Source organism: Equus asinus, chromosome 2 (genome assembly GCF_041296235.1).
Source record: "Equus asinus isolate D_3611 breed Donkey chromosome 2, EquAss-T2T_v2, whole genome shotgun sequence".
NCBI lineage: Eukaryota > Metazoa > Chordata > Mammalia > Perissodactyla > Equidae > Equus > Equus asinus.
Window position 1 is genome coordinate 177,719,022 of NC_091791.1, and position 25,061 is coordinate 177,744,082.

The following is a 25,061-nucleotide window of genomic DNA, read 5'->3' on the forward strand; positions in this document are numbered from 1 at the left end:
TTCTTCCCCAAAAAACTTATTTTTCCTCCCACATTAATCTATATAAAAATTCTGAGATTAGGTGTGGAATATTTTGCTTATTTTCATGACCATTTCCTGTAATATGATAAAGAAGAGACTGTGGGTTCTCTCCCTCAGGGGTTCTCCAGATTTGCTCTGGGTGGCTTAAAACTGACCCATCCCCAGAAACTAGGATTCATTTGATCCTAATGGCCTTAGAATCTGCATTTTAGTAAATCCACAGGCTGATTTTGAAGCTGGTGGTCTGAGAAACATTACTCTAGAGTGAAGGGGAATAAATCAGTTTAGTGCAGAGTGGACTCTCACTCTTAGGCATTTGTCTTAAATACTTATGTGCAATTAGCTTGATGCCATGGGTCTACTCTTACATGCCTGAAGGACTGGAAGGTCCTCAGAACTTAAAACCAGGAGGGATGTTTGTGGGGATTTGTCACTCTTTTTTTTTTTTAATTGGCACCTGGGCTAACAACTGTTGCCAATCTTTTTTCCTTTTTTTTCTGCTTTATCTCCCCCAACCCCCCCTGTACACAGTTGTTGTATATCCTAGTTGCAGGTCCTTCTAGTTGTGGGATGTGGGACACCTCCTCAATGTGGCCTGATGAGCGGTACCATGTCTGCGCCCAGGATCCAAACCCTGGGCCACGACAGCGGAGCGTGCAAACTTAACCACTCGACCACAGAGCCGGCCCCCCATCACTCTTTTTTAAATCAGGGTTCTGTGCTTCTGCTTGTCCCTTTCCTGCGTGAAAGCCCAAGTGAATTTAGTGGGCACGGCATGGGAACACTGATATATGGCAACCCCTATAAGGAATTTTGTCATAATACAATCTTCAGAGTAGAGGAAGAATTTGATAAAGGCTCCTCGAATTCATTTAAACAGAATCGAGAGGTGCTCTTGCACCTGTTTGCAGGGCACTGCCCTCGGCACTGATCCAGAAAGAATTCCGGGCTCCCACATGGTCTCCCGGGAACCCAGGCAGGCCCTGATTTGCCTTATTTCAGAGAAAAGGCCAAGGAACTCACTGTAACAGCTTGGAGAATGGCTTTGGAAACCCAAGAAACATTCATTTCCCACTTTGTCAGCTGAAAAGGAGCTCAGAGTGTGAAGGGTAAAATACTGACTCAAGCTGACACTGTGGTGGGCTGTGGTGAAGTGGCCAAAGGTGGGAACAGAAAAGAAGCCTAACTCTCTTTGAAGTCACTGGGAACAAGCAGTTCAATGTTAGCAACTGCTTAAAACAGCAAATGAGCCTGCAAATCTATGAGTGCAGCCCACTAGCTCTTTTTCTCTCATTGCAACATTTACTACAATGGCTGTGATTTCTAGTATTTTCAGCTTCAGATTTGAATGTAAGCTCATGAGGGACACTTTCTGTCATGATCACTTGGGTTTGTCTGTGTCTAAAATACTGCCTTACACACAGTAGGGGATTGATGGGGCCTTAGTTGTTTTAATTATGAATGTTTTTCTTAACACTGAATCAGGACATGGTGACTTTTTCTGTACATGTGTGTTTTAAAAATACTATAATTTTAGCGTGTCTTGGGACAAAAGAATACAATGGCGTGCTACATGGGTACCACTTGTTCCACATAATGATGAAGCTTTTTGTTAAAATGATAAAAAAAAATAGATAATTATAGAATATTAGTAGTACTTGCAAATTGGCACATCTGCTTGATCATAGTAAGGAAAGAATGTGAAAGTCAGTTTTATATTTAACAAAAATGCATTCTTAATTAATTTTTGGTGATCCAGCACATGATAGATTGACAATAGAGAACTATTCTAACACATTTGGATCTTGATAGAACAAGGCAACATAGATTGTTTTAAAAATGAAGTTTCTGCTAGTTTGAGACCCAAGTATTAAATGGCATTGCCACTGATGCTTTCTTTGGTCCCTGGGAAGGATAAGAGGAGGTTAGGAGGTAGATAGTCAATTGATAATGTTAACTCTATTATAGTCATTTGTTTATTACATATAAGGAAGGTGACAGTCTCTGGGGATTTTTTCCACTCAAAGTCTTCTGCCTTCCAAATGATCATTGGAAGATTATAGTATAATTCATGTTTAAAATGTGAAAGCCCGTGGCTCCATATTTTCTAAAGAACATTCTTTTTCATTTTGATGGAGTTTTCAGCCATATTGTATATCTCTCCTGTTTAATATTTTAAATTTGGTGTGTACTTCAAAAGTGATTGCTGTTTTGTGATTTACAACCTGGAGAGAAAGAACATAGTAGTCATAACTTTGCAGTTTTTTGTGATGCATGAAGATCAGATTTTTTAATGTTGGTTAATGCTTTGCTAATTAAAGTGTGCATGTTAATTAAAGCAGAGGCTAATGTTAATTACCTATATTAATGGAATCTCATGTAGCACCTGCCTGAAGCAATGGGTTCAATTTTCAAAATATCTCAATTAAGGCTGAAACTTTTGATTTGCATCTAGTAGGGTTTCAATTAACTGCATTGAAAACTTAAATAACACTCTTAGGGGTGCAAAATATCAGTGATTATATGAAGTACGGTGGAATTTGGTAGGTTCATTTATAAAGACTCTTTTTTTCAGCCTAACTATATTTATTTCTTGTCTGCTGGTCAAAATTCTGTTCATCCACAAAGACCCAGTGGAAACACCACCTCTTCCACGAAGTATTTCCAATTCCAGATATACTGTCAATGCTGTTTGTTGCTCTTACTTTTATGCCATTCTGCCTTTTATTATACTTACTTGTTGCAGTCTGTGTCCCATGCTAACTAGAAGCCCCTTAAAGGCCTTGTCTTCATCCCTTACAAGGACCAGCACACCTGATAAAATGCTAGCATGTTTTGTAAATTGGAGATACTCTAAGTGTTTGCAAAACATCTAAATACATTTATTGACTAAAGTGGAAATGAGTGAACTTTTCACTTCCAGCACATGACAATTACATGGTTGCTACATTTACGACTGCTCCGAGTAAAGCATGAAGTTGATGTTTGGGATCTTATTGCTTTGACTGATATTTTTGTTAATTTCAGTTAAGTATGAGCTGGAATGGGGAAGAAGCTACTTGTTCCAGATAAAACAGTCAGTGTTCTGAGACCAAAGGACATATATTTATGCTGACAGGGATGATGTTAACGTCCTCTTCCAGTCCCAGGTTTATAATCTGGCCATTCTGTATGCAGATCTGGCTTGTGACCATAAGCACAAATATTTTAAAAGCCTACTCATTTAAGAGAGCCACAGAAGGCTTGTTTTTATCTTGCAAGATAACACATGAGGTTATCACTTGGTAGGCCCCAACCTTAAAATATAAATAGATGACTGGAGACAGATAGGTTGGACTTAGTATGCATATCAATTCAACTCAACTTACTGTTATGTTTGCTGAAGTCTCAATAACAGCCATTCCCATTGGGTCTTTGCAAAGGATTATGAGCTAATGGTGCTAACGTTTGTTGACATCTAATACAATCATGGTTTCAGAAAAATAGTTTCCATTACTCTACATAATTGAAGGGAGCGGTAAACTCCTTAATAAAATATACGCAAATAGATCACACACTGATCTACAGCCCCTGGAAATCAGCATCTGTTACTGGCATTCCTTGGCAGACTTTGCCTCTAACTGACCATCGATCTCAAAGGGCCAGGATCTTCTTTATTTATCTGCAGTGAATATCAAATGAGCATAAGATTTCCATGTGTAAGGTACAACCGACAAGGTGACACAAAAGGCACCTAACTGCTTACTGTCCTGAGGTGCTATTGACACGCTGGTAAAAAAAAATTAAGGTAAAAAGGAGTAATATTGATTGGGCAAGAAGATGTCAGGTGTCCTCCTGATGGCAGGACATATTATTCCTGGAAATAAGATGTGAATGTGTCCGTTAATGAAGAGTGATGAAGGTTTAGATATGATGGTGAGAGTTCGCATACTTCATGTCACAACTGGCTCCATGTTGGTTAGTTACTAGATGGAATAATTGCAACAACTAGTTGGAGAAATGTGACAAATATGCAGATCAGACTTTCCCAGGATGAGGCAATGGGCCAGGTCTTTACAACTCAGAGAGCAAAGTCACCAAAGCATCCATTCCCCATTGTGGCACCATTAAGGTGGCAGATGGCGCAGCATTAGCAGAAAGACATTGAGAACAGCTGGAAAACATCTGGTGGGAAGTGACAACCTAATGGGTGTGCTGGGCTTTTCCTAATTGTGAGGCAATCACTCAAAAAGCCTGAAAAGAAACTTTGATGTTTTGGTGGCAGGAGGAAGGAGTTGGCTGGGACACTATATTCTAGTTCAGGGATTTGAGGGAATTCTGAAAATAAGTGACTTTAGAGCCTGGTGAAAAAGGTTATAGAAAAAAAATTATAGAAAATTAATTTGCTTTTCCCTCAGTGCTAAATGAGTACAGACTTTTTAAAGTTGTCTGTGAGGCCTACATGGACCTGGAATCTGCTTTGGAAAGATATTTGATTCATCACCAAATTATGAATAATATTTAAAACGTAACGTTTTGAGGATGTATGGAAAGGTTAGATGTTCATGGAGAATATGGAAACACTAATTAAAATGGAGTGAGGAAGGTGGACTGTTTAGTGAACCAATTCACCATTCTTCTTTCTTTCTTTTTTTTTTTTTAAGATTTTATTTTTTCCTTTTTCTCCCCAAAGCCCCCGGTACATAGTTGTACATTCTTTGTTGTGGGTCCTTCTAGTTGTGGCATGTGGGACGCTGCCTCAGCGTGGTCCGACGAGCAGTGCCATGTCCACGCCCAGGATTCGAACCAACGAAACACTGGGCCGCCTGCAGCGGAGCGCGCGAACTTAACCACTCAGCCACGAGGCCAGCCCCACCATTCTTCTTTCTTAATTTACTATCTATCTTGTGACTTTCCTGGAACCTATATGAAATATAAAAGGCTTTTTGGCTATTTCTGTCTCTATACTTCTTCACTTTTTTTTCACTCCAGCCATTTGTCCTTGACCGTCTATGTCTCATTTTCTCAGTTTCTCCCAAGGATCACCTAACTTTTCAAAACCTCTCTACCTTTCAAGACTCACCATAGAGAGAGTGAGCTTTCATTTTGGGAACTTATTGTTTCCTACAGAACAGGAAGAGTGAGGACAACATTCCCTAGGGAGCTGATAGGTAGAATTGGGGGAGACAATGTCCACTGATGCCTCCTCTCTGACTAGGGCAGATTATCTCGCAGGTTACCAGGTAAGTCCTTCATTGCTCTATGGAGCCTGTGTTGGAATGTGCAAGCCCTGCCAGGGAATCTGTGAATTTCCCAGGTGCTGTCCGGATCTACTTCACATTGAGAGGATTAAACAAGACTGTTCAAAGTACAGCTTTTCAATAAATGTTAGGCCCATCTTCCCTTGTCTGACTCCCGCCTTAACTACTGGACCGATGTTTGCCTTGCCTTTGGGCCACAGGCTCAAACAAACAAGTAAAATGAGAACAAGGAGTGGAACAATTTACTATAAGCGGGGTCTGAACTTCTCAGTTTCCAAGCATCAAGGGTTCAGATGTCCCCTTCAGAAAAGGTAGGTGTCTGTGAGCAGAGGGCCAGGTGGAATGTGACTAAAGAGGAAGAGGCAGGAGGTGAGGGGACGAGGGAGTGAGGAGCTGGAGATTGGAGGGGGAAGAGGTGAGCAAATATTGTGGAGTCAGAATGGCACATACATAAAAGCCTTAGAGAGGCGAATCAGAAAAGCAGTGGCAAGTGGGGACGGGGGTCAGAGGGGAACAGGGATAGTGTCTCCAGAAGGGAATAGCAGGGAAACAAAAAGAATGCAGAGAGGCCAAGTGTTCAACACGTGTTGCAACCCCAGCCCTAAATTTCTGAGTGACTACAGGCCCCTGTGAACCCTGCGTATCAATACGTGATGGTAATGGTAAGAAATTGTTACTGGTTGGGAACCAGCAGTCATAATTGGCAAGAAAAACATGCTCACGGTGAGGCTGCATTGCTCCCCACACCCAGGACGTGTGAAGGGAAGGAGGTAGAGGCAGCTGAGTGGTGAGCTGTACCAGGCAAAGTGCAGGACTGCTAGCTATCGAGGATCCCCGAGATGGTCAGTGAAGAAGCACTGGACTGGGAGCCAGAAGCCCGGGCTCTTCCCCTCATTAGCTATGTGACTTTGGGCAAACTAATTTATTTGATCTCTGGCCTCTGCACCTGTTCAGTGGGGCTAATAATACCTGATCTACCTGAGCACAGCACTAGGTTGTTATAATTATCAAATGAGAAAATGTACGTGAAATCATATAGCCATAAAAGTATAAATGTATCAGTATCTGATTAGCAAGTGATTCCTGATCAAGCAGAACATTATTCTCATGGTGATTTAAGCATTTATCCAGGTGCCCAGTGAATAGTGAGAAAGAGTGAACCCAGGATTACCACATGCAATTAACCTGCTAATTTGCATTCTGATTCAAGTAACAGGATAAAATCAATACTTGTTTCATAGGAGAATAGATTATTTGGGATGGAACTATAAAATATAAATATCTATGTAAAATATAAAATCTTACAGTTTTTTAAAAATGTCCAGTAAAATGGTAAAGAGTTTCATTTCAGGTATGGGATTCTGAATTAGGCAAGATGTTTATCATTTAAAAAAATACATAAGGCCAGCCTGGTGGCATAGTGGTTAAGTTTGCGTGCTCTGCTTTGGTGGCCCAGGATTCGCAGGTTCGGATCCCAGGCATGGACCTAGCACTGCTCGTCAAGCCACATCCCACATAAAATAGAGGAAGATTGGCACAGATGTTAGCTCAGTGACAATCTTCCTCAAGCAAAAAGAAGATTGGCAACAGATGTTAGCTCAGGGCCAAGCTTCCTCACATACACACACACACACACACACACGAATACAGTTCTCTCTTAGGGCTGGTTCTCTAACTGCTAAATAACATATTGAAGACAGCAGTGCATTTAATACCAATATAAAATGACTTTGTTCCTCGCTGTCATCTTTTATTCCAACACATTTCTTTCTGTCTCAGAACTCCACTCGATCTGAGGTCCCAGTAGCCTTTAAATACCAAGTTGAAGAAACAGGTGAATCATCACATGAAATGTTTTATATTCTAGATTTGTCTGATTGCTTCCTCATGGTGTCTTGCAACTTTTCCTCTACTCCCTATTTCCTGTAAGCTGTAAATTTGGTCCAGAGGCTTGCTTGGATTCAGGTTAAACATTTTTGGCATGTGTACTTTGTATACCATCTCATCATGTCGGGTTGTCCCCTGTTTGTGATGCTAAAGTGGTGACAGTTAGATACCTTCTTTATAGAGAAGAGATTTCCCTTATAATTAGCAGGTAATCTGTTGGGGGCAATGCTTTGACATTGTGTGAATATTCAGTTCTCCATCAAAGGTTCGCTTAATGGTTTTAGAATCCACTGATGATTCTTGCTGGAATCAATTATTTCTTTAGGGGTTGTCAAGTGATAGTTTTCCATTTCTATTATTTCTTCCATATTTTTAACTGGCATTTTTTTTTTCTGTAAAGCTTCCTCTCATCAACTTCAGATGAACTACAGTTCCTCTTTTAAAAAGCAAGTGAAGTACCTAATTTTTCCTCTTTACTTTCCAATTTTTGGGGTAAGGAGTTAGTGTAATAGCCACCTTCAGGAGTGACACTTTTTTTCTTTCTCTCATTTGAGTATAATTACAGATTGATTTTTATTTCTTCAATACACTAAAAAAATTACAATAATTCTTCTTTTTTGTGCTTAGATTGTCCAAAATTTGCCAAAAGGGAGCCTCTTCATGATGGTTTCTGTGTCTTTTTGACATATCCCCACTAATCAAGGAATGCTTCTTTGCTTTCTGGCACAAGAAAATGTCCCATGCTCACTTTGTTCTTTTCCTGCCCCAAACTTTTAAAAGGATATTTTAAATGATATCTTCAGCTCTTTTTGATAGAAACAAGCTGTACGAGACCCTGTCTTTGCCTCATTCATTCAGCAAATATTCATTTAGTAAGTACTTATTGAGTGTCTACTATGTGTCGGGAACATGCGATATCAAAATAAATCTGCCTCCTATCTTATTCTTGGGAAGCTTAAAATCTAATAAGATAGAGGAGTCATGAATATCTATAAGGTGGAAAGAGATACACGCTTTGTAATAGAGGAGCAGATCCCGTGTCCAGGGAATTCAGGTGACGTGGGAGGTTATGAGCCTGGAGGAATGGTGGGATGTGGAGTTGCAGAAATAGAAGGAAGTTTGAGAAGCAGAGGTGGGAAAGCTGTGTACCTGGGAGGACCCGGTTGATGTGATTATAAGTGGGGTTTGCTATTTGTCAGTAAAAGAGGTCACAAAGGATACAGGGGAAGGTGGTCTGGGATCCAACCATAAGTGGTATTTAAATACTGTGCTAAGACATTTGAATTTTATTCTAAAGAAAATGGCACCCACTAAATGTCTTTTGTTCTTTGTTGCTTTTATTTTATTTTTAAATCAGAACAATGATATGACTGAAGATATGCTATAGGAAACTCACAGAGAGACCTTTTCTCATATGGGCCATCATAAGGGGAAACGTAATCATACTGCTGTACGGTGGATGTTGAACAAGCTGGCGAGTAGTGGATATGATGACTCAAATTCAAGCGTACCTGCTATTCCTGTGATTACCAACAGCAGATCACCAAAAGAGTTTTAATGTCACTTCATAACAAGGGTTGGTTCAACTGCCCAGAACCATGAGAAATTCCATGCAGCCCACATATCTTTCTCCCAAGCACAGAACTACTTCCTTCTTTGTTCCTTCTCCAAATTTTGACAGAGTTATGCCTTCAGATATCAACTTACACGGTCATCTTTAATTATGTAAGCCACAGAGGAAAATAAAAAGACCTGGCCAACCAAATGGTGCTGAAAATTCAAGGCCTAGAAACTCATCCTGAAATGAGACTTCTTAGGCTCTTATTTTGAGGCTACTTACTGTTGTTCTTGATACTTATTACAACTTTTGTTATTTATTTTTCCATCTTAATTTAACATATCATGTGAAAGATGAGACAAGCTACCCTAGGCTGTCACATCAAGAATCATAAGGAATAACTTCTAGCCTGGATATAGCAGAGGGCATAAATAGTTAAATCAGAAACAAGAACTCCAAAGTCATTGGGTCTAAAGCCATTCTGTGTGAAGAAAAGCAGCTCCAATAATACCTAATTGCGTTATAATTGGTGTTTATATCTTGACAGTCATCCACAGAACGGATTCTTTTTAAGGGCATGAAACATCTCAGGCTTCCATCCTAAATGGAAGAAATAAAATTCAAAGAAAAATTCTTGGCATTTCAAGAGGTAAATTGCTCCATCCCTCTCCCCTTTGATAATTGACAGCCCAATCAGATGGGTTTTGGAGTCTCTGTGAACTCATCTTAGGGGGTTTGGCTATTTATCAAGCATTTTCATTTTCCCTTAGTTCCTTGTGATTTGAACTTTCCTCTCCTAACTGTTATATGTTGTTCAACTGTTCTTACCTACTGTGACTAAGAATTCTGCTTCCCACTATGGCCTGGAATGTGACATATTTTCCCCATGTCTTAGGTCAACTGAGTCTTTTATCTCCGGGGTTAAAGTATCATAGAGACCTACTAAAATTAAGCATCATAACTTTAAATTAAAATGTGTAACATAAAGGCTTAATAGCCCCCAGGAGTTTTCTTGTTTACAATTCTTAGACAAACCCAATCTATTTCTTCAGCTGAAGGAATCTCAGGAGACTTTGGTCAAAGCATCCCTTTTAAGGGTATTTATCCTGCCACAGCTCAGGAAGTCTCTTGAATGCCACCATTCACATCTTACCTCTCAGACTGGCAGCCTGAGGTGTTTGTCAGCACTGGCCAAGGAGCTCTGCTTTCTACACAGACATCACCTCTCCTTCAAGCCTCCTACTGAGATTGTTCATGAGCCTTCCCTCAACAACTCACTAATTCATTAACTCATTCAACACACGATTTTCTGGGCCTTGGAGATACAAGCATGAACAAGAAAGATGAGGCCCCTGCTCTTGTAGAACTTACATTTCAGCGCGATATGGATCAGAAAAAGCAGCCATGCAAATAAGGCAAAAAAAAAATCATTCAGTCAAATAAATATAATTGAAAGATATGGTAAATATTAGGAAGAAAATAAGTAAGACCTGAGTGAGAGAATAATAGAAGATACTTAGATAAGATGTTCAGGGAAAGAAGTAACATTTAAACTGAGAAGTTGAGACCTAAAGGATATGAAGGTGATAGCCATGTGAAGAAGAAAGGAGGAAAATTCTAGGTGGAAGAAGTAGCATGTTCAAGGTGAGAAGGAACAAGGTTCATTCAAGGAATTAAAGAATTGTAGTGTAGCTGGAATGAGTGGGGAAGGGTGAGAGCAGCTCAGGGGGAGTGATGGACAGTGAAGGCCAAACAAGGCAGGCCCCTGAACACTGGTACCCAAGGAGAGATATGACTGCAACGCACTGGTGGAGGTCGAGGTCAGATCTTTCGTTTAAATAGGTTTTGAGCATAGCATCTAATACCTATCATTGTGTTGTCAGTAAGGGAGAAATATAGAATAATGGAAATGTAGAATAATAATGGAGCAGTCTTTGTAAAAATTTATCTGCTTGGGACAGGGAAATGTTTACGAATCCTTTTATAACTAGTCTTTCAGCTCAGGAGATAGCAATAGTTCATTTTTTCACTCTGCTTCTAAAATAAAGAACAGAAGAAGATATAACTGAGGTAAGCAAGAGTGAGGAGAAAGCAGGATGATACAATTTTATTTAACCTATCCCTTACTTAGAATAGCAGTATGCCTACTGGGTAGGAATCAAGCTATTGAAGAGGAAAAAAAATGTGTACTTGTATTTCTTTTTCAGTTTCTTCCAAATAAAACAACAAAAAGCTAGTGAGTATTTTCAAGAACAGCTAAGCAACAAGCCAACCTCTGTAAGCTCTAAGCAGCAGTGACGATCAATCCATGTAGTCATAAGGATGATACAAATGCCCGGCAATAGAAATTACTGTTGCAAAGTTTTGTGCAAGTGTGTGTGTGTGTGTGTGTGTGTGTGTGTGTATGTGTGTGTGTGTGTGTGGCTTTGTCATGGATCTACCAGAAAGCTCCTTTAATATTTGGTGAACATGTAGAAAGGAGGGAAGAATTATTGGGTATTGTCTTAGTCTGTTATAACAGAGTAACATGGATTGGGTGGCTTATAAACAACAGAAATTTATTTCTCATAGTCCTGGAGGCTGAAAAGTCCAAAATCAAGATGCCAGCAGATTCATTTTCTGTTGAGGGTCTGCTTCCTGGTTCGCAGACGGCCGTCTGTGTCCTCACATGGCAGAAAAGCAGGGGAGCTCTCTGGGGTCTCTTTTATAAGGGTCTTAATTCCGTTCATGAGGACTCCACCCTCATACCCTAGTCACCTACCAAAGGCCCTGCCTCCTGATACCATCACACTGGGGTTTGAGTTTCAACATATGGATTTTGAGGGGACACAAACATTTAGTCTACAGCAAATAGGTTTGAGTTTTAGTTTGGGTTCTAGAGTTTCATTTTTGAGAATATTGCAACTTCAACCTACAAAAGAATTTTGTTTAAGAACATTCCGTTTTGGGTTCTGTGGGCACTGTTGTGACAACCATTATTCACACTCATCGTACACTCTTGCTTTTTCCCTCACTCTTCCACTCTGCTGTTATTCTGCCCCTTCCACTTTCTTCCTGTTGAGTTTCCTTTCCAGTTGACATGCATAAGCTCACTTCTGAGGCTCTTCGATCTTCTCTGGCTGTACAAATTGTGGCCTGGTAGGAAATCCCAGTCTTCTCCTGATCACATGGTCTTCTCCCGCCTGGTACCCAGACCCCTAGGAGCAGGGCCAGGATGAGTCTGAGGTGTAGATGAGGGAGGTGGACACCCAAGATGTGGGGGTGCTTTTCCAGGTTCTCTTCACTCGTGCTGAGAAAATAGATTTCCACCCATAACCTTTCTTAAAATTGTCTTGTAGATTCATGCATTTCAGTCTTTAAGTGAAGAATATTGAAATTCATGAACTTGGAGATGGGTACTATGTCAAGATGTTAATGGCTGTGAATATTTCACATAAATTAGTGTATCAGATGTCTTTTTAATTCTAACAAGAGTGGGGGATGCGGGAGTGGACAAAGGTAGTGGGAGCTTTTGTGTGGAGGCTATTGCACATGGCTTTGAGATTTACTCGAATATTCTTATCCAATATTTGTGGTCTTTGCCTTACTCATAGAAAGCATCATTTGCTTCACTAGAATTTCCCAGTTAAACACAATTATCTGTCTTTACATTATTATGACTTTAGCAAATTGATTAATAACTAATATGTTGAAAAGCAAAGGACTTTTCCTAGAAAAATGTTTTTGATATTTCCTACAAATATGATTTTAAATAACCTGTGTAGTGCAAGTTTTAAAATTATTCTTTTGATTTTCTTTCTTTTCTTCATCTTCAAATACTTGCCATTTATCAGTGAATCACATCTCAGTATAATATCTAGATAAAATGTTTTTTCCCTCCTTTTAAATACTTTTATATTCTCGTCTGTTTTTATGGCATGTTACTGCATGTCTCCAGGGGCACAGAGCATTTTTATTTTCAAGTAAATTTATATTAGTTACAGTCTCCAGCTGTTTTAGATATAGGATCATTTCCTGTCGGTACTGTTTCCAGGACAATTCTTTTTTCCCCCTCACAAAAATGAAAAATGTAATTTAACAAAGACATCCTATAATTGCCTTCATATCTAGCAAGGTATCTAGCAATCTAAATACCTATTTTATTTAAAACATCTGGCTACATAATATCTAATGATTGTCCAGGGCTATATCATCCTTGGGAAAGGCAGCTGCTGCCATTTTTATTTAATTTATAAGGAACCAAAAAAATGTCTCCTTAATATTGAATCTTTTGCCACTACGTCATATGTGAGGTTTTTTTTAAATGAGAATAGCTTACCTTTTTGGTGCTTACAATTAATTTAGTCTTTTTCAAATTGGGAAAGACCATTCTTTTAAAAATCCCTGGAAACATTCTGCAAGAACAGTAAGCTTTTGTTTTATGTATCAAAGTATCATAGTAAAAATGGTGGCATGTTGCTCTACTCATTTAACTAGCCTCACACTGGAATCACATTTTAATTGCCAAGTTCTTTTTTAGAACCATTTGCCTGTAGAGCATTTTCTTTTCATTTATAATAAAAATGTAGTCTTTTTTACTGTGAAGTCGTTCTGCTGGTTAGAGCAGTCACTTGATATTTTCTTATTTTTCAGAACACTCATGGAGAAAGATGGCAGCTTCTATAAAAGCTCTTTGTCTTAGAGGTGATACTGAGTGCTACTTGTAGAGGAACTGATTTGTAAACTCTATTTATTGTTCATGACCCTTGGAGCCCAAGATAAAGTGTTTAACTTTTAATAGATCATATCAATTTAGGCTCAGCTGAGTGCCAAAAACAAAGACACCCAGGCTTACAACAGTGTGTCTAAATGAGAAAGTTTACCTTTTCTAGGGTAGTAATCAAAATATTCCTTTTTGGAACACTAAGAGTATGAAAGGGAAATGATTATGGTTCCCTACTGACATGCTGTTATGATTGACAGGAAAAACCAACATGCCTGCCACCTGAGACATCTTGTTCAGGAACTTTCTGGAGGGTAGTAAATTGGTGTTGGCACAAACACAAAAAAATAAAATGACTTGATTCAGCACTTTTCAATTCTAAATCCCCAAACACTAAAGAAAGAGGTAAATATTCATCAAATGATCAAAATTTATATTGATTTTTATTCTACATTAGCAGCTCAAAGTCGAGATTCTTGACAGGGTGGATGTCGGTTTGAATGATTCTCTTTGAAATGAGGATACAGGCACTGAGCTGAGTGCTGCTGTGCATTCCTGAACCATAGGCCCTGATTATTAGAACCCTAGGAGGCTAAATTTTTAAAAGAACAGTATAAAGGCACATTTGTTCAGTTGTGTTTTGATAACTAAATTGTTATTATTAGTATGTAAAGTAATTCTTGTTGTTCCTGCTTCATTTCTTTCTTTCTATCGCCATCTAAGGACAACTATTTTATAGAATTTCAAAGGAGCTGGAGTGCACGTTGCAGTCATAGAGTTAATAGCAGCTTTTGCCAGCATAATTGTACTTGAGACGGAACTGCCAGTCCTGCAGGACAAGAGAAGCTAAGATTGTATCTTCATATTATACATCTTTAATTTTTAGTTCCTGTCGGAAAGTAAATAAGGATTTGCTGTAGTAAAATTTGGAAGATGGGAATAAGGACGCGGCGGTAGAATATAAACATAGACCTGATGCCTGTGTCATTGTGCAGAGATTTGCTAAGGGAACAGTGAGGGAGAAGCATCGAAATTCTAATCATCCCCTCCAGTCCACACAGTGCAATCATACTCCCTTCCCACCCCAGCTCGTGACATAAAATGCTGAATTTTTAATGACTTTAACTACTTGCATTACAAAGAGGAGGAGGCTGGGGGCGAGTGAGGCTCTCCGCAATTGCGATGATGGGGCGCATTTGTTCTTCATGTTTGCTAGGTGGAGGTGGTGGGCGTTGTTTTTAATAAGCATCTCATCTATCATTTAAATGGAGGAAGAAGACATTTTTCTTTACACGCAAACAAATACAGAAGAAATAATGAAAATAGCATTTGTGTTAATTTTTCCACTTTGTTTAAATGCTTACCGTGTAACAAATATCATTAAGGATATAGCTTTCAAATTGAATTTCCTGAACATTAGAGTGAACATTTTTAATGGCTTGCAAACAGCATCAAGTCAATAGAAATAAAGATGACCTTTGAAAGATACAAATATGATATTTTTACTTAAATCAGTTATCTTTCACAGTTGTCCTGATTTAAGATATCCATGAATATAAATAAACCTTGAGAATCTAAGGCTAGGTTTTCTGGAGCTGCCAATATGGTCATAGAAGTTTTGTATCCTAATGTACAAAGATTAGTATACATAATAGTCTTCACTGAGTATAACACTGATGTAGCTTTAAGATTCTTGTTAAATTTTTGATATATATTTAATTTTTAACAATGGGAAAATATTTATGTTTTAAAATTCAATGATAATGAGGACATTCTGACAAACTTAATAATTGTTTCTTTGGCAACACCTGACGTGTAACATTGGTCTTACCCCAGAATGAATATTTTAGCTCCTATTATTTAGTATAATTTTTCTGTAATTCTAGGTTCTGTTTTCCCTGAGGGCAGTCACCATGTCCCACCCAGGTTTGTATGTTGTACAATATCTTACACATAAGAGACACTCAAGATACATTTGTCAAATGAATAATTGAAGGCCCTTAATCAACTGTATTCCAAAGAAATGCATTGCTCCCTAGTCCTGTGACTCTGTGCTCCAACTCTGTAGGAGAAGGAAGCCTTGGTCCTCCACTCAGCCATGCGTGCAGGACTGAAGACCAATGTGAGCTTCTTGGCCTTGGCCGTTGTCATGCCAAATGTTGTTTGTATTTAGCCAGAATAGAGCTAATCATGGATATGTGACTAAACGTCTTTAGATAATTCATTTCTGGACAAAGGAAATGCGCTTTGAATTCAATCACAAAGGTGAGTTATTTCAGGAAATTATGAGACACCAACAATGAAGACAAAGCAAAAATGTATAAAAGAACCACTATCTTGGAGCAAAAAAACAAAACAAAACGCTGTAAAGGTGACAACTCTAAATCCTGGAGTGAGTATGGAGAACTCTGCCAAACAAAAGCATGGAGATTTCCAAGTGTAGATTCTAATCAACCCTGGAAGTCCTTGTCAGGGCCTGTGGGGATCTTGAGACCTGAAGATGTTTCCAGAAGAAGGAAGCAATCTGGGCCAGTTGGGGAGGAGAGAGAGGGGAGGCATAGAAGTATTTGTATGAGGAAGAAGAGAAAAAGGCATGTGCTTAGAGATACTGCATCAAAGGTTAAAAGAAGACTGTGTAGTAAAAGTAGGAAAATATTCCCAAATCACAAAATTACAGAGAAAAAATGCAGTTCCCCCCATTATATTGCAGGATCCCCTGATCTTCCTGAGTTACTGTGGATTCTTCCAAAAACACACTGTGGCATTGTTAATGTCTCCTCCCCAAGCTCCAATGACTCCTTTTCATTTTTTTTAATGGAGAATCTGATTTTATTAGGCTAAAACAAGCTCCTATCCAGAAGACTTTTCTTTGTTTTTTAAAGATTGTCACCTGAGCTAACATCTGTTGCCAGTCTTCTTTTTTTTTTCTTCTTCTTCTTCTCCCCAAAGCCCCCCAGTACATAGTTGTATATTCTAGTTATGAGTGCCTCTGGTGGTGCTCTGTGGGATGCCGCATCAGCATTGCCTGATGAGCGGTGCCATGTCTGTGCCCGGGATACGAACCAGCAAAACCCTGGGCCACTGAAGCGGAGCGCATGAGCTTAATCACCTGGCCACGGGGCCGGGCCCCCCATCCAGAACACTTAAAACTTAGTTTTAAAATGGATTGTGAGGATCACCAAATGAAGCCAATAGCTGAAGTTTCATTCTCTGTGTGTGTGACCATCGTGGTTGATTTCTAATATAATATGTGACATATTAGATATTACAGATCACCCTGTTAGCTGAATAAAACATTACCAAATGATTCTTGAATTAAAGAAGCTTTTCTTTTTCCTCCTTTTTTTCCTAGAGAAAAGTAAATAAATTATGTATTTCAATAATTTTCTTTTCTGTCAAAGAAAAAGTAGTCTCCTTTCTAAGGGAGAATGAATCCAATGATTTTAAAAATCAAGTGAGGTTACAGCCTTCAAACTATCTGTTTTGTTTCTTTGTACATTTTAAATCATTTCAGATTTTCAAACTCAGTAAAATTTATTCAACCAGTTTATATAGAGTGCCTGTCACATACCCTGTGCTGTGCTGGGCTGGATGCTGGGGATACAGCAGTGAATACATAGACAAAGTCCCTGCCCTCATGGGGACTTCAGTCCACTGGGGGAAGATGGACAATACAAAATAAGTAACATATTTTGGTGAGATATGGTAAATCTGTGTGAAGGAGGAGGGGGATTCGTGGGGGTGGGGGTGAGTTGAAGTTTTAAGTAGGAGATCAGAGAAGGCCTGAGTGAGAAGATGACATTTCAGCAAAGACCTGAGGGAGGTTAGAGACTGACCGGTCATGCAAACAAGACCAAATGCCCCCAGGGTGTGCCCCCCAGCCCTGCTGGAGCAGATGGGGATAGACTGAGGACTGAGGACTGAGGACTGACCGCTGGCATGGGGAGTGTGGCATGGGGAGGGTGTTCAAGAGAAAAGAGGAGAGGAATTGGACATAGTGAATACAGATAACACGTGTAAAAGTGATTTTGCTGTAACAGAGAACAGAGAAATGGAGCTTTAGCCAGAGGATAGGTGTCAATTGGTGTCTAGGGATTATTTGTTTTTCCTCACCATGGGAAAAACTACAGCATTTCTTTTGCTAATGTGCTAATGAGAACAGTACAGTAGAGAGGAAAAAGTTGACGCAGGAGAGAAAGCCGAAGCCTCGGGGGTGATAATCTTTGCGTAGATAAGAGGCGGTCTGGTGCACAAGTGAAGGGGGTTGGTCTTAGATAGAAATATGGACAGTTTCCATGGAACCAGGAGGGAAGGAAGAGGACGTGGATCCAGATGCAAGTGGGCGAGTAAACATGGCGGGAAGCTGTGAAGTACAGCGTGAGTGAGCAGGCAGACCTACAAGCATATGAGTTAAGAAAGAATCAAACGAACTTTAACATTCTCAGGATGCTCAACCCAACAAAGGATGCTGGGATGTGCAGTGATAATGAAATAAATGATATTTCTTAACTAAATCAGTGCTTTTTAAGGAAAGGATAAGGCCTGTGTCTCTATGTGATTATAAAAATGATTGCGTGTTTAATCCCTAAAGGTTGTTAGAATGACTAAAATTTATCCCCCCCAATTTTTATGGGCTAGCTATTTTGTTATTAGACACAATATCAGAGGGATTAGATGGTTGAGTAATTTTTCAGGCCCTGAAGTAGATCACTGAATTTGGATCACTATATACCAAGCCAAATTTAAATAAAATATTTTAGAACATTGTGTCTTGCGTTCTGATTAAATTGTTAATTTGTAGTCTAAATTTGAAGAGGAGTATCTCTAGTGATTCAGGCTCTAGGTGCATACGGAATAAAGGGGGGACGTGCTCCTCATGAGAAGCAGCACAGCAGTTGTGTTAAACCTCGGGTGAGAAGGCAGGGTTCTAACTTTATCGTGTGTACTAGTCAATCTCCTAGGCAGCAATAACGACGTATCACAGACTGGGCGGTGTAAACAACAGAAATTTATTTCTCACAGTTCTGGGTGCTGGAAATCCCAGATCCAGGTGTTGGCAGATTTGGTTTCTGGTGAGGCCCTCTCTCCTTGGCTTGCGGACAGCCTTCTTGCTGTGTCCTCAAATGGCCTTTTCTCTGTGCGTCCACTCTTCACCTTCCTTTAAGGACACCAGTCCTATGGGATTAGGGCCTCACCCTTGAGACTTCATTTAACCTTAATTATCTCCTTAAAGACCCTATCTCCAAATATAGTCACATTGGGGTGTTAGGGCTTCAATGTCTGAATGTGAGGGGATGGGACACAATTCAGTCCATAACATTATGTTAAAGTTTACTAGAGGTACAAAGTACTAGATTTTCTAAGGCATTCGCACGGTTTGGGATGCTGGGCTTCTGGCCTGAGGGAAACTGTTGATTCCCTTCTCAACGCCACATTCTCAAAGTACACCAGGAGGTAGGAGCTTTAGGAGCATATTTGGACTAACCCATCAGATGACTATCTTGCCATGACAGAACAAGGGAGATGGAGGAAGATTAAGGCCATTGTAGAAATAATGACATTTTCTGTTGTCACATCATTAGACAGTACCCAAATTCCCTAACGTGACATCTGCCACAGTCTATCCCCTTCTACTTTAGCCTCTTTGTCCAAATGCCCCAAAGCTCCAGCCATCATTCTCTAAACATACTCCAGCCACCATTCTCTGAACATGCCACGTCCTTTCATGACCCTGGGCCTCGGAACAAATGAGTTACTCTGCCTAAAAATATATCCATCTCCTTCACCTGGCAAAGTCATGCCCATATTCCCAGATCTGGCTCAAATGTCACCTCTATCAAGCTTTTACTGCCCATTCCTCACCTTCGGAAAATTAGTTGTTATATTTCACATTCACCCCTACTATCATTTCACTTGGTACACTTGTAGTTGTCCGTTGGCGTAGCTCTTTCCTCCACTACACTGCAATCCCTTGGGAGAAGGGACTATGTTTTGTTCTTATTTGTACCCACAGTCCCTGGTGCAGTTCCTGACATGTGATAAATGCTCAGTGAGCATATGAGCAGTAAATGGGTGGATGAATGCATGTACGACTCATTCAGTCAACAGTTATTTACTGAGCTTCTAAGATGTTCCAGATATTGCCAAGGTGCTGGGAATATAAAATGGCAAAGGAGACAGACAGACACAGACCCTTTAGAAGCTTGGTGTCTGGAGAGAGAGACAGAAAAAGTGTAAGCTAGCAAATACGAGAATTGTAAATTGTGATATGTGCTGTGAAGGAAATTAACATTGTTCTGAAATAGAGAAAAATAGAATGGGTCTACTTTTGATGGGGGGCGGTCAGAGAAGGGCTTTCTGAGATGTAAGTCAGCTAAAAGCTGAAGCATGAAAAGACATTAGCAAGAGAATGTTCAAAAGAAAGAGAACAGTACGTGCAAAGGTCCTGAGACAGGAAAGTGGACTTTTTAAAGAACTGAAAGAAAGCAAGGATGATAGGGGCATGGTGATCAAAGGAAGACAAGTAGACAAGGAGGTCTGAAGTAGGCAGGAACCAAATCTCTGGGCCATGGAAGAAGTTTGTTTTTCAGATCTGAATGCAGTATGAAACCGACTCATGGATTCATATAAAAACCACTCTGATCACTGTAAAGGAAGACTGAGGGGCAGAAATAGGCCAGGGGAGATCTCAGTTAGAAGATAATTGCTGCACTGTAGGGAGAGATGATGAAGGTTTGGACCAGGCTGGCAACAGTGCAGACTGGGGAGACACACTGGAGAGACATTTTGGAAGAGGAATCAACAAAATTTAGGGAGTAATTGGCTATAGAAAATGGAGAAGAGGAGTCAAGGCTGACTTCCAGGTTTCTGACTTGAGCACCAGATGGCGCCGCTTTTTAAAAAGGAAAGGCCCAAGTACAGAAAGTTTTGGGGGAACGTGATGAGGGTGAGAATGAAGAGTTCTGTTTTGAACAATCATGCCTAAAGTAAATCCAACTAGTAAGTTGAGATGGTATGTTGGATATATAAATGTGAAGCTCAGATGAGAGGATTGGAAGCCATTACTATATGGATGGCCTTGAAAGCCATGGAAGACAGTATAAATAAAGAAAAGAGGTCTAGAATTAAGCCCTGAAACAACCACCACCAGTGATCTCAGCTGGGATTCAGAAAGATCAATCAATGAACCATCTATACAATGGATTTGGGGACTGAGGAGAATGATTCAGAATCCATAACATTAGGTCAGCCAAGGGGTAATGCAGGCCTAGACTGGAGTAAGTGAGAACTGATCCTTTTTCTCTTCTTATCGTACACTCTTTCCCATGGCAGTCTCATTTCGTCGCCTAGTGTCAACTCTTGCCTCTAGCTTTATACTTCAGTCTTAATATTTCCTCTTGCTTGCTGAACTCATTCTGGATTTCCCACCAGTACCTCAAACCAAAAGACTCAAATCCAGTTCATTTGTTCCATCCACCCTTCTTGCTCTTTTTTTTTTTTTAAGGAAGATTAGCCCTGAGCTAACATCTGCTGCCAATCCTCTTTTTGCTGAGGAAGACTGGCCCTGAGCTAACATCCATGCCCATCTTCCTCTACTTTATATGTGGGACGCCTACCACAGCATGGCTTGACAAGAAGTGTGTAGGTCTGCCCCTGGGATCTGAACTGGCAAACCCCAGGTTGCTGAGGTGGAATGTGTGAACTTAACTGCTACGCCACCGAGCCGGACCCTGTGTTGCTCTTTTATACTCCCACTCCCATCAATCACACCGGGGGCCTGTCGGCAACCAGGAAATAAGAGTTGGATCTGTCATTGAGTCGGTTCCCTCTTGTTCCCTTTTGTTTTCCTTAATGAGTAAGTTGCCAGATCTTGTTGATTACACATCAGTCATATTATTTAATCAGGCTAAATTTCCAATTATAAAATATAGTCACTTTTCAAAGTATCCACTATTATCATAGGGGGATAATAAATTTTATTTATTGTAAAATTCTTTTAATCAGAGATTCAGTGTTACCTTTTTCTTAAGAAATGTATTTTCTTCAAATCTTCCTGAAAATTTATCTTTGGACTAAGATGCAGTAGGAGAAAAAGTTAAGTTGAGAGATTTAGACTGGCAAAGCCATTCAACCTTAGCAGATGGAGATGCTTTGGGTCTATTTTTATCATCATATTTGGAAATGAATCACTGGAAGCAGAGATAGAAATAAATATGGATACCAAAGACCTGGGCCGTCTAATTCATCTACTTGTTAGTACAGTGATGTTTCCTATGTCAAATGCCTGTGAGACATTGTGCAATAAAAGTCTTAGATTACAACGTTTCAACCATTTTCGTAAGGTAACTAATTACCTTTCGAGTTGCTCTCAGCACTGTTCTCTGAACTCCTTTCCACGTTTCCCTCTCATGTGTGAGGTGTTCCCTTGTGTACACGGAAATGGCCTAGGATCTCAAAGAGATGAACTCCAGTTGTTTTTCCGTGGTAATCATGAGTCCTTGTTAAGTCTGCTACCCTCTTTCTGATCCTCTTTGTGACCAGTGGCATGTGTTTGTGAGATCATTACCCAGAGCAAGCAGCACTCCAGCTTGTTGCTTTAGGATGGTGAAAAACGGGTGGGAACCTCTGGGGATCAAACACGCTTCTTGGCACCTAATGGTGCAGCTGCAGTATTCCAATGGTGTTTCCAATGGAATATTTGGTGTGGGGTGACCTCCCCATATCCCCATAGCTTTGAGGAGGGGAGGGGTGGGAGGTGGCATTTGGGAGCATTATTATTTTTAAGTTCTTTGACTATTGTTCAATATCTCTCAATTATCTCATATTTAGTCACATAAGAATATTGTATGCTCTTTTGAAAGATATATTCTGTCGTTTTTTCTAATCGTTGACTCCCGATATTCAGTTTTACATCTCCTCCTATTAAAAAATATTCTTAGGTCAGTAGATATTATTTCTCCAAGTTTTATGATATCTACAAACCTTTTGGTTGGGACTCTTCTATAATGCCGTTAACGTGCTTTATAGCTCCTCTTTCACATCATTCATAAAGATGCTAAATAACACTGTATCTAGCATTTCCATTGTGCCTTCCCACTAGCCACGCCCCTTCCCCCCAAACTGAATACACTCCATGTAACATTACCCTTTGTTTAAGTATTTGAATTAATTCTTAATCCAGTTGAGTCTATTCTTATTCAAGCCAATTAGTTTGAGCAAGAAAAGTTCACATGAACCAATATGTAGACTGCACTTTTTAACTGATTCCTGAAACTCCAATTATATGAATATAGTAATTTTAGCATTTTTTTAAAAGTTCTTTCTCAGCAATCTAGAACATTCATAATTAGCTGCTTGTGTAAAGAAGCAACACAGGAACTCTAGAATGATTTGAGATCTTACATTTTGTAAGCCACCCGTTTCCTTTACAGAGTCCTGATTTGCCCTTTTAAACATTTGCCACTTTAGAACTGTCTCTGTTTTTCTGTGGTTGAGTCTATAAAACTAGAGGCCAGACAAAAAGCCTTGGTTGTCTCTGGACACGAAGCATAGGTCATGTCTGACTCAACTTTTCTTACGTGCTACAGAATTCTGGCAACTTACCCAACGGCTGACCCAGAACCATTTTTCTCAGGAGAATATGTATTGAAGTTATAAAGAAGTAGCAGTTTTGAGGCTTATCAGAAATGTTAAGGGACATACTTGGATTTAGTGAAGCGTGCCAAAAGAAAATAAGAGTTCCTTTGGTCCACAGGGCACGTGAACTCAGCACTGCCTCCTCCCGTTTCCCATGGGCAAGTGTACCACCGGGAAGACTTCATTCCCGTCTCATCTGGTGTTCTAGGGAGCCCTAAAGCCACAGGATCACAACAGCTGCAATAAATAAAGCATCTATTCAGTACATTTCCATGCCAAATATTGTTCAGCATTCTTTTGACCTTGGTTTGATAGAAAACAGTGTGGTGAACTTGCTACCTCTCCCTCACTACAGTGACTCCCCACTAACTATGAAAGATTTAACAATCCAAACCTGCATGTAAGCAAAATCACTATTCCCTCTGTGTTAAAAATTATTAAGACAATAGTACAGAGAACCAAAAGAATGTAATAGAGGAAGTCTGTTGTCACTATTGAAGAGGTATCAGAATGAGTAGTAGGTGCTTTCATTCTCCTCAGGGAAGAGGGAGAGAAATCTTCAGAATATGTGTCCATGCAAATGTGTGGGTTGGAGGGGGATCTTTAAAAAAATAAATGTTACAATGTGGCAATATGAGGAAGAATATTATTAAGGAATTTCGCAGACTTTTTATGTAAAGTCTCATCATACAGTATTATGATCTCAGGGATATTTTGTGATATTTACTGAGTCTTCTGAGAGTTCATTTATTCAGGTCATATTTTAAGGAGGAACTTATAAGATTCAGATCTAAAATATAATTCTGTAATATGCCCAGCTGATCCCATTAAACCCAACCCGAAAAGGAGCAGTATAATGATATGAACAATTCTCATTCTTTGAGTTGTTACACCTCGCTTGAAATGCATTCCTTCTGGATTAAAGCAGCAATTCCTCTTTGTTTCTCTCTCCAGGCTGAGGTTCAACTATGCTACCTGGAAGCGCAAAGAGATGCTGTTGAGCAGATGTCCCTGAAGCTGTACAGCGAGCAGTACACGAGCAGCAGCAAGAGAAAAGAAGAGTTTGCTGATATGTCAAAAGTTCATTCAGTGGGAGGCGATGGGTAGGGAGCTATTCTTTTTGTTGTTTTATTCTCACTAACCTCTACCTTTCCCATGATCTTCCACTGGTAGGTGTTAGGTGGGCACCTCCTCCCAAGCTAACAGACAAGGAGAAACTCCATAGACTAGGCGTTTGCGTTCTTCCATTCGTGCCAGATTGAAGACTGGATTTTATCAGCCTCTGTCATCTAACCCAGAACTTCCTAGCTTCATTATTATTGTGATTTTATGTGTGTTTTTGTGACTACACTGTGCCTATAGTATTGGTCTTTCTTCTCTATAAATTTTTTTCCAGTGTATTTCTCCCTTTTTAAACTTCACCATTTATTTATTTTTTTTGTTTTTTTTATTTTTATTATTTTTTTTTCCTTTTCCCCCCAAACCCCCCAGTACATAGTTGTATATTCTTTGTTGTGGGTTCTTCTAGTTGTGGCATGTGGGACGCTGCCTCAGCGTGGTTTGGTGAGCAGTGCCATGTCCGCGCCCAGGATTCGAACCAACGAAACACTGGGCCGCCTGCAGCGGAGCACGTGAACTTAACCACTCGGCCACGGGGCCAGCCCCTCACCATTTATTTTAAAGTCTATCTAAGAAACTTTTAAACACCAGAACCTCCTTGGAAACTTAGTAGAACACAATTTTCCTGAAAAATGTAGGTATTTAATAATTGTTTAGAGACCATGGGCTAACCAATTAGCTGTACATAAAGTCAATTGGAATAATAGACTAGCACTTGATTGTCTGTGGTCTGTGAAAAGACCCAGCAACTTCAGTGACCCATCAACAGCTTCATCCAGCCTGAGACATATGGCTGCATTCGTATTATACTATTTGTATTATTGAATAGTTGTCGTGCATTCAGATATTTGCAAGTGACTTTAAAGTTAGGCAAACATTGTGTGTGTGTATGGTATTT

The 25,061-nt window shown here is 39.8% G+C and overlaps 1 protein-coding gene across 7 annotated transcripts in view; it reads left to right on the forward strand.

Annotated features, from left to right (window-relative positions):
- Positions 1–25,061, forward strand: part of AKAP6 (A-kinase anchoring protein 6) — a 458,830-nt gene that overhangs the window by 305,419 nt on the left and 128,350 nt on the right. For all 7 annotated transcript variants that reach the window (XM_070504219.1, XM_014857147.3, XM_070504220.1 and 4 more), the window contains one exon: positions 23,999–24,147. In XM_070504219.1, coding sequence (XP_070360320.1) covers positions 23,999–24,147 — 149 coding nt within the window. The remainder of the gene's footprint in view (positions 1–23,998; positions 24,148–25,061) is intronic.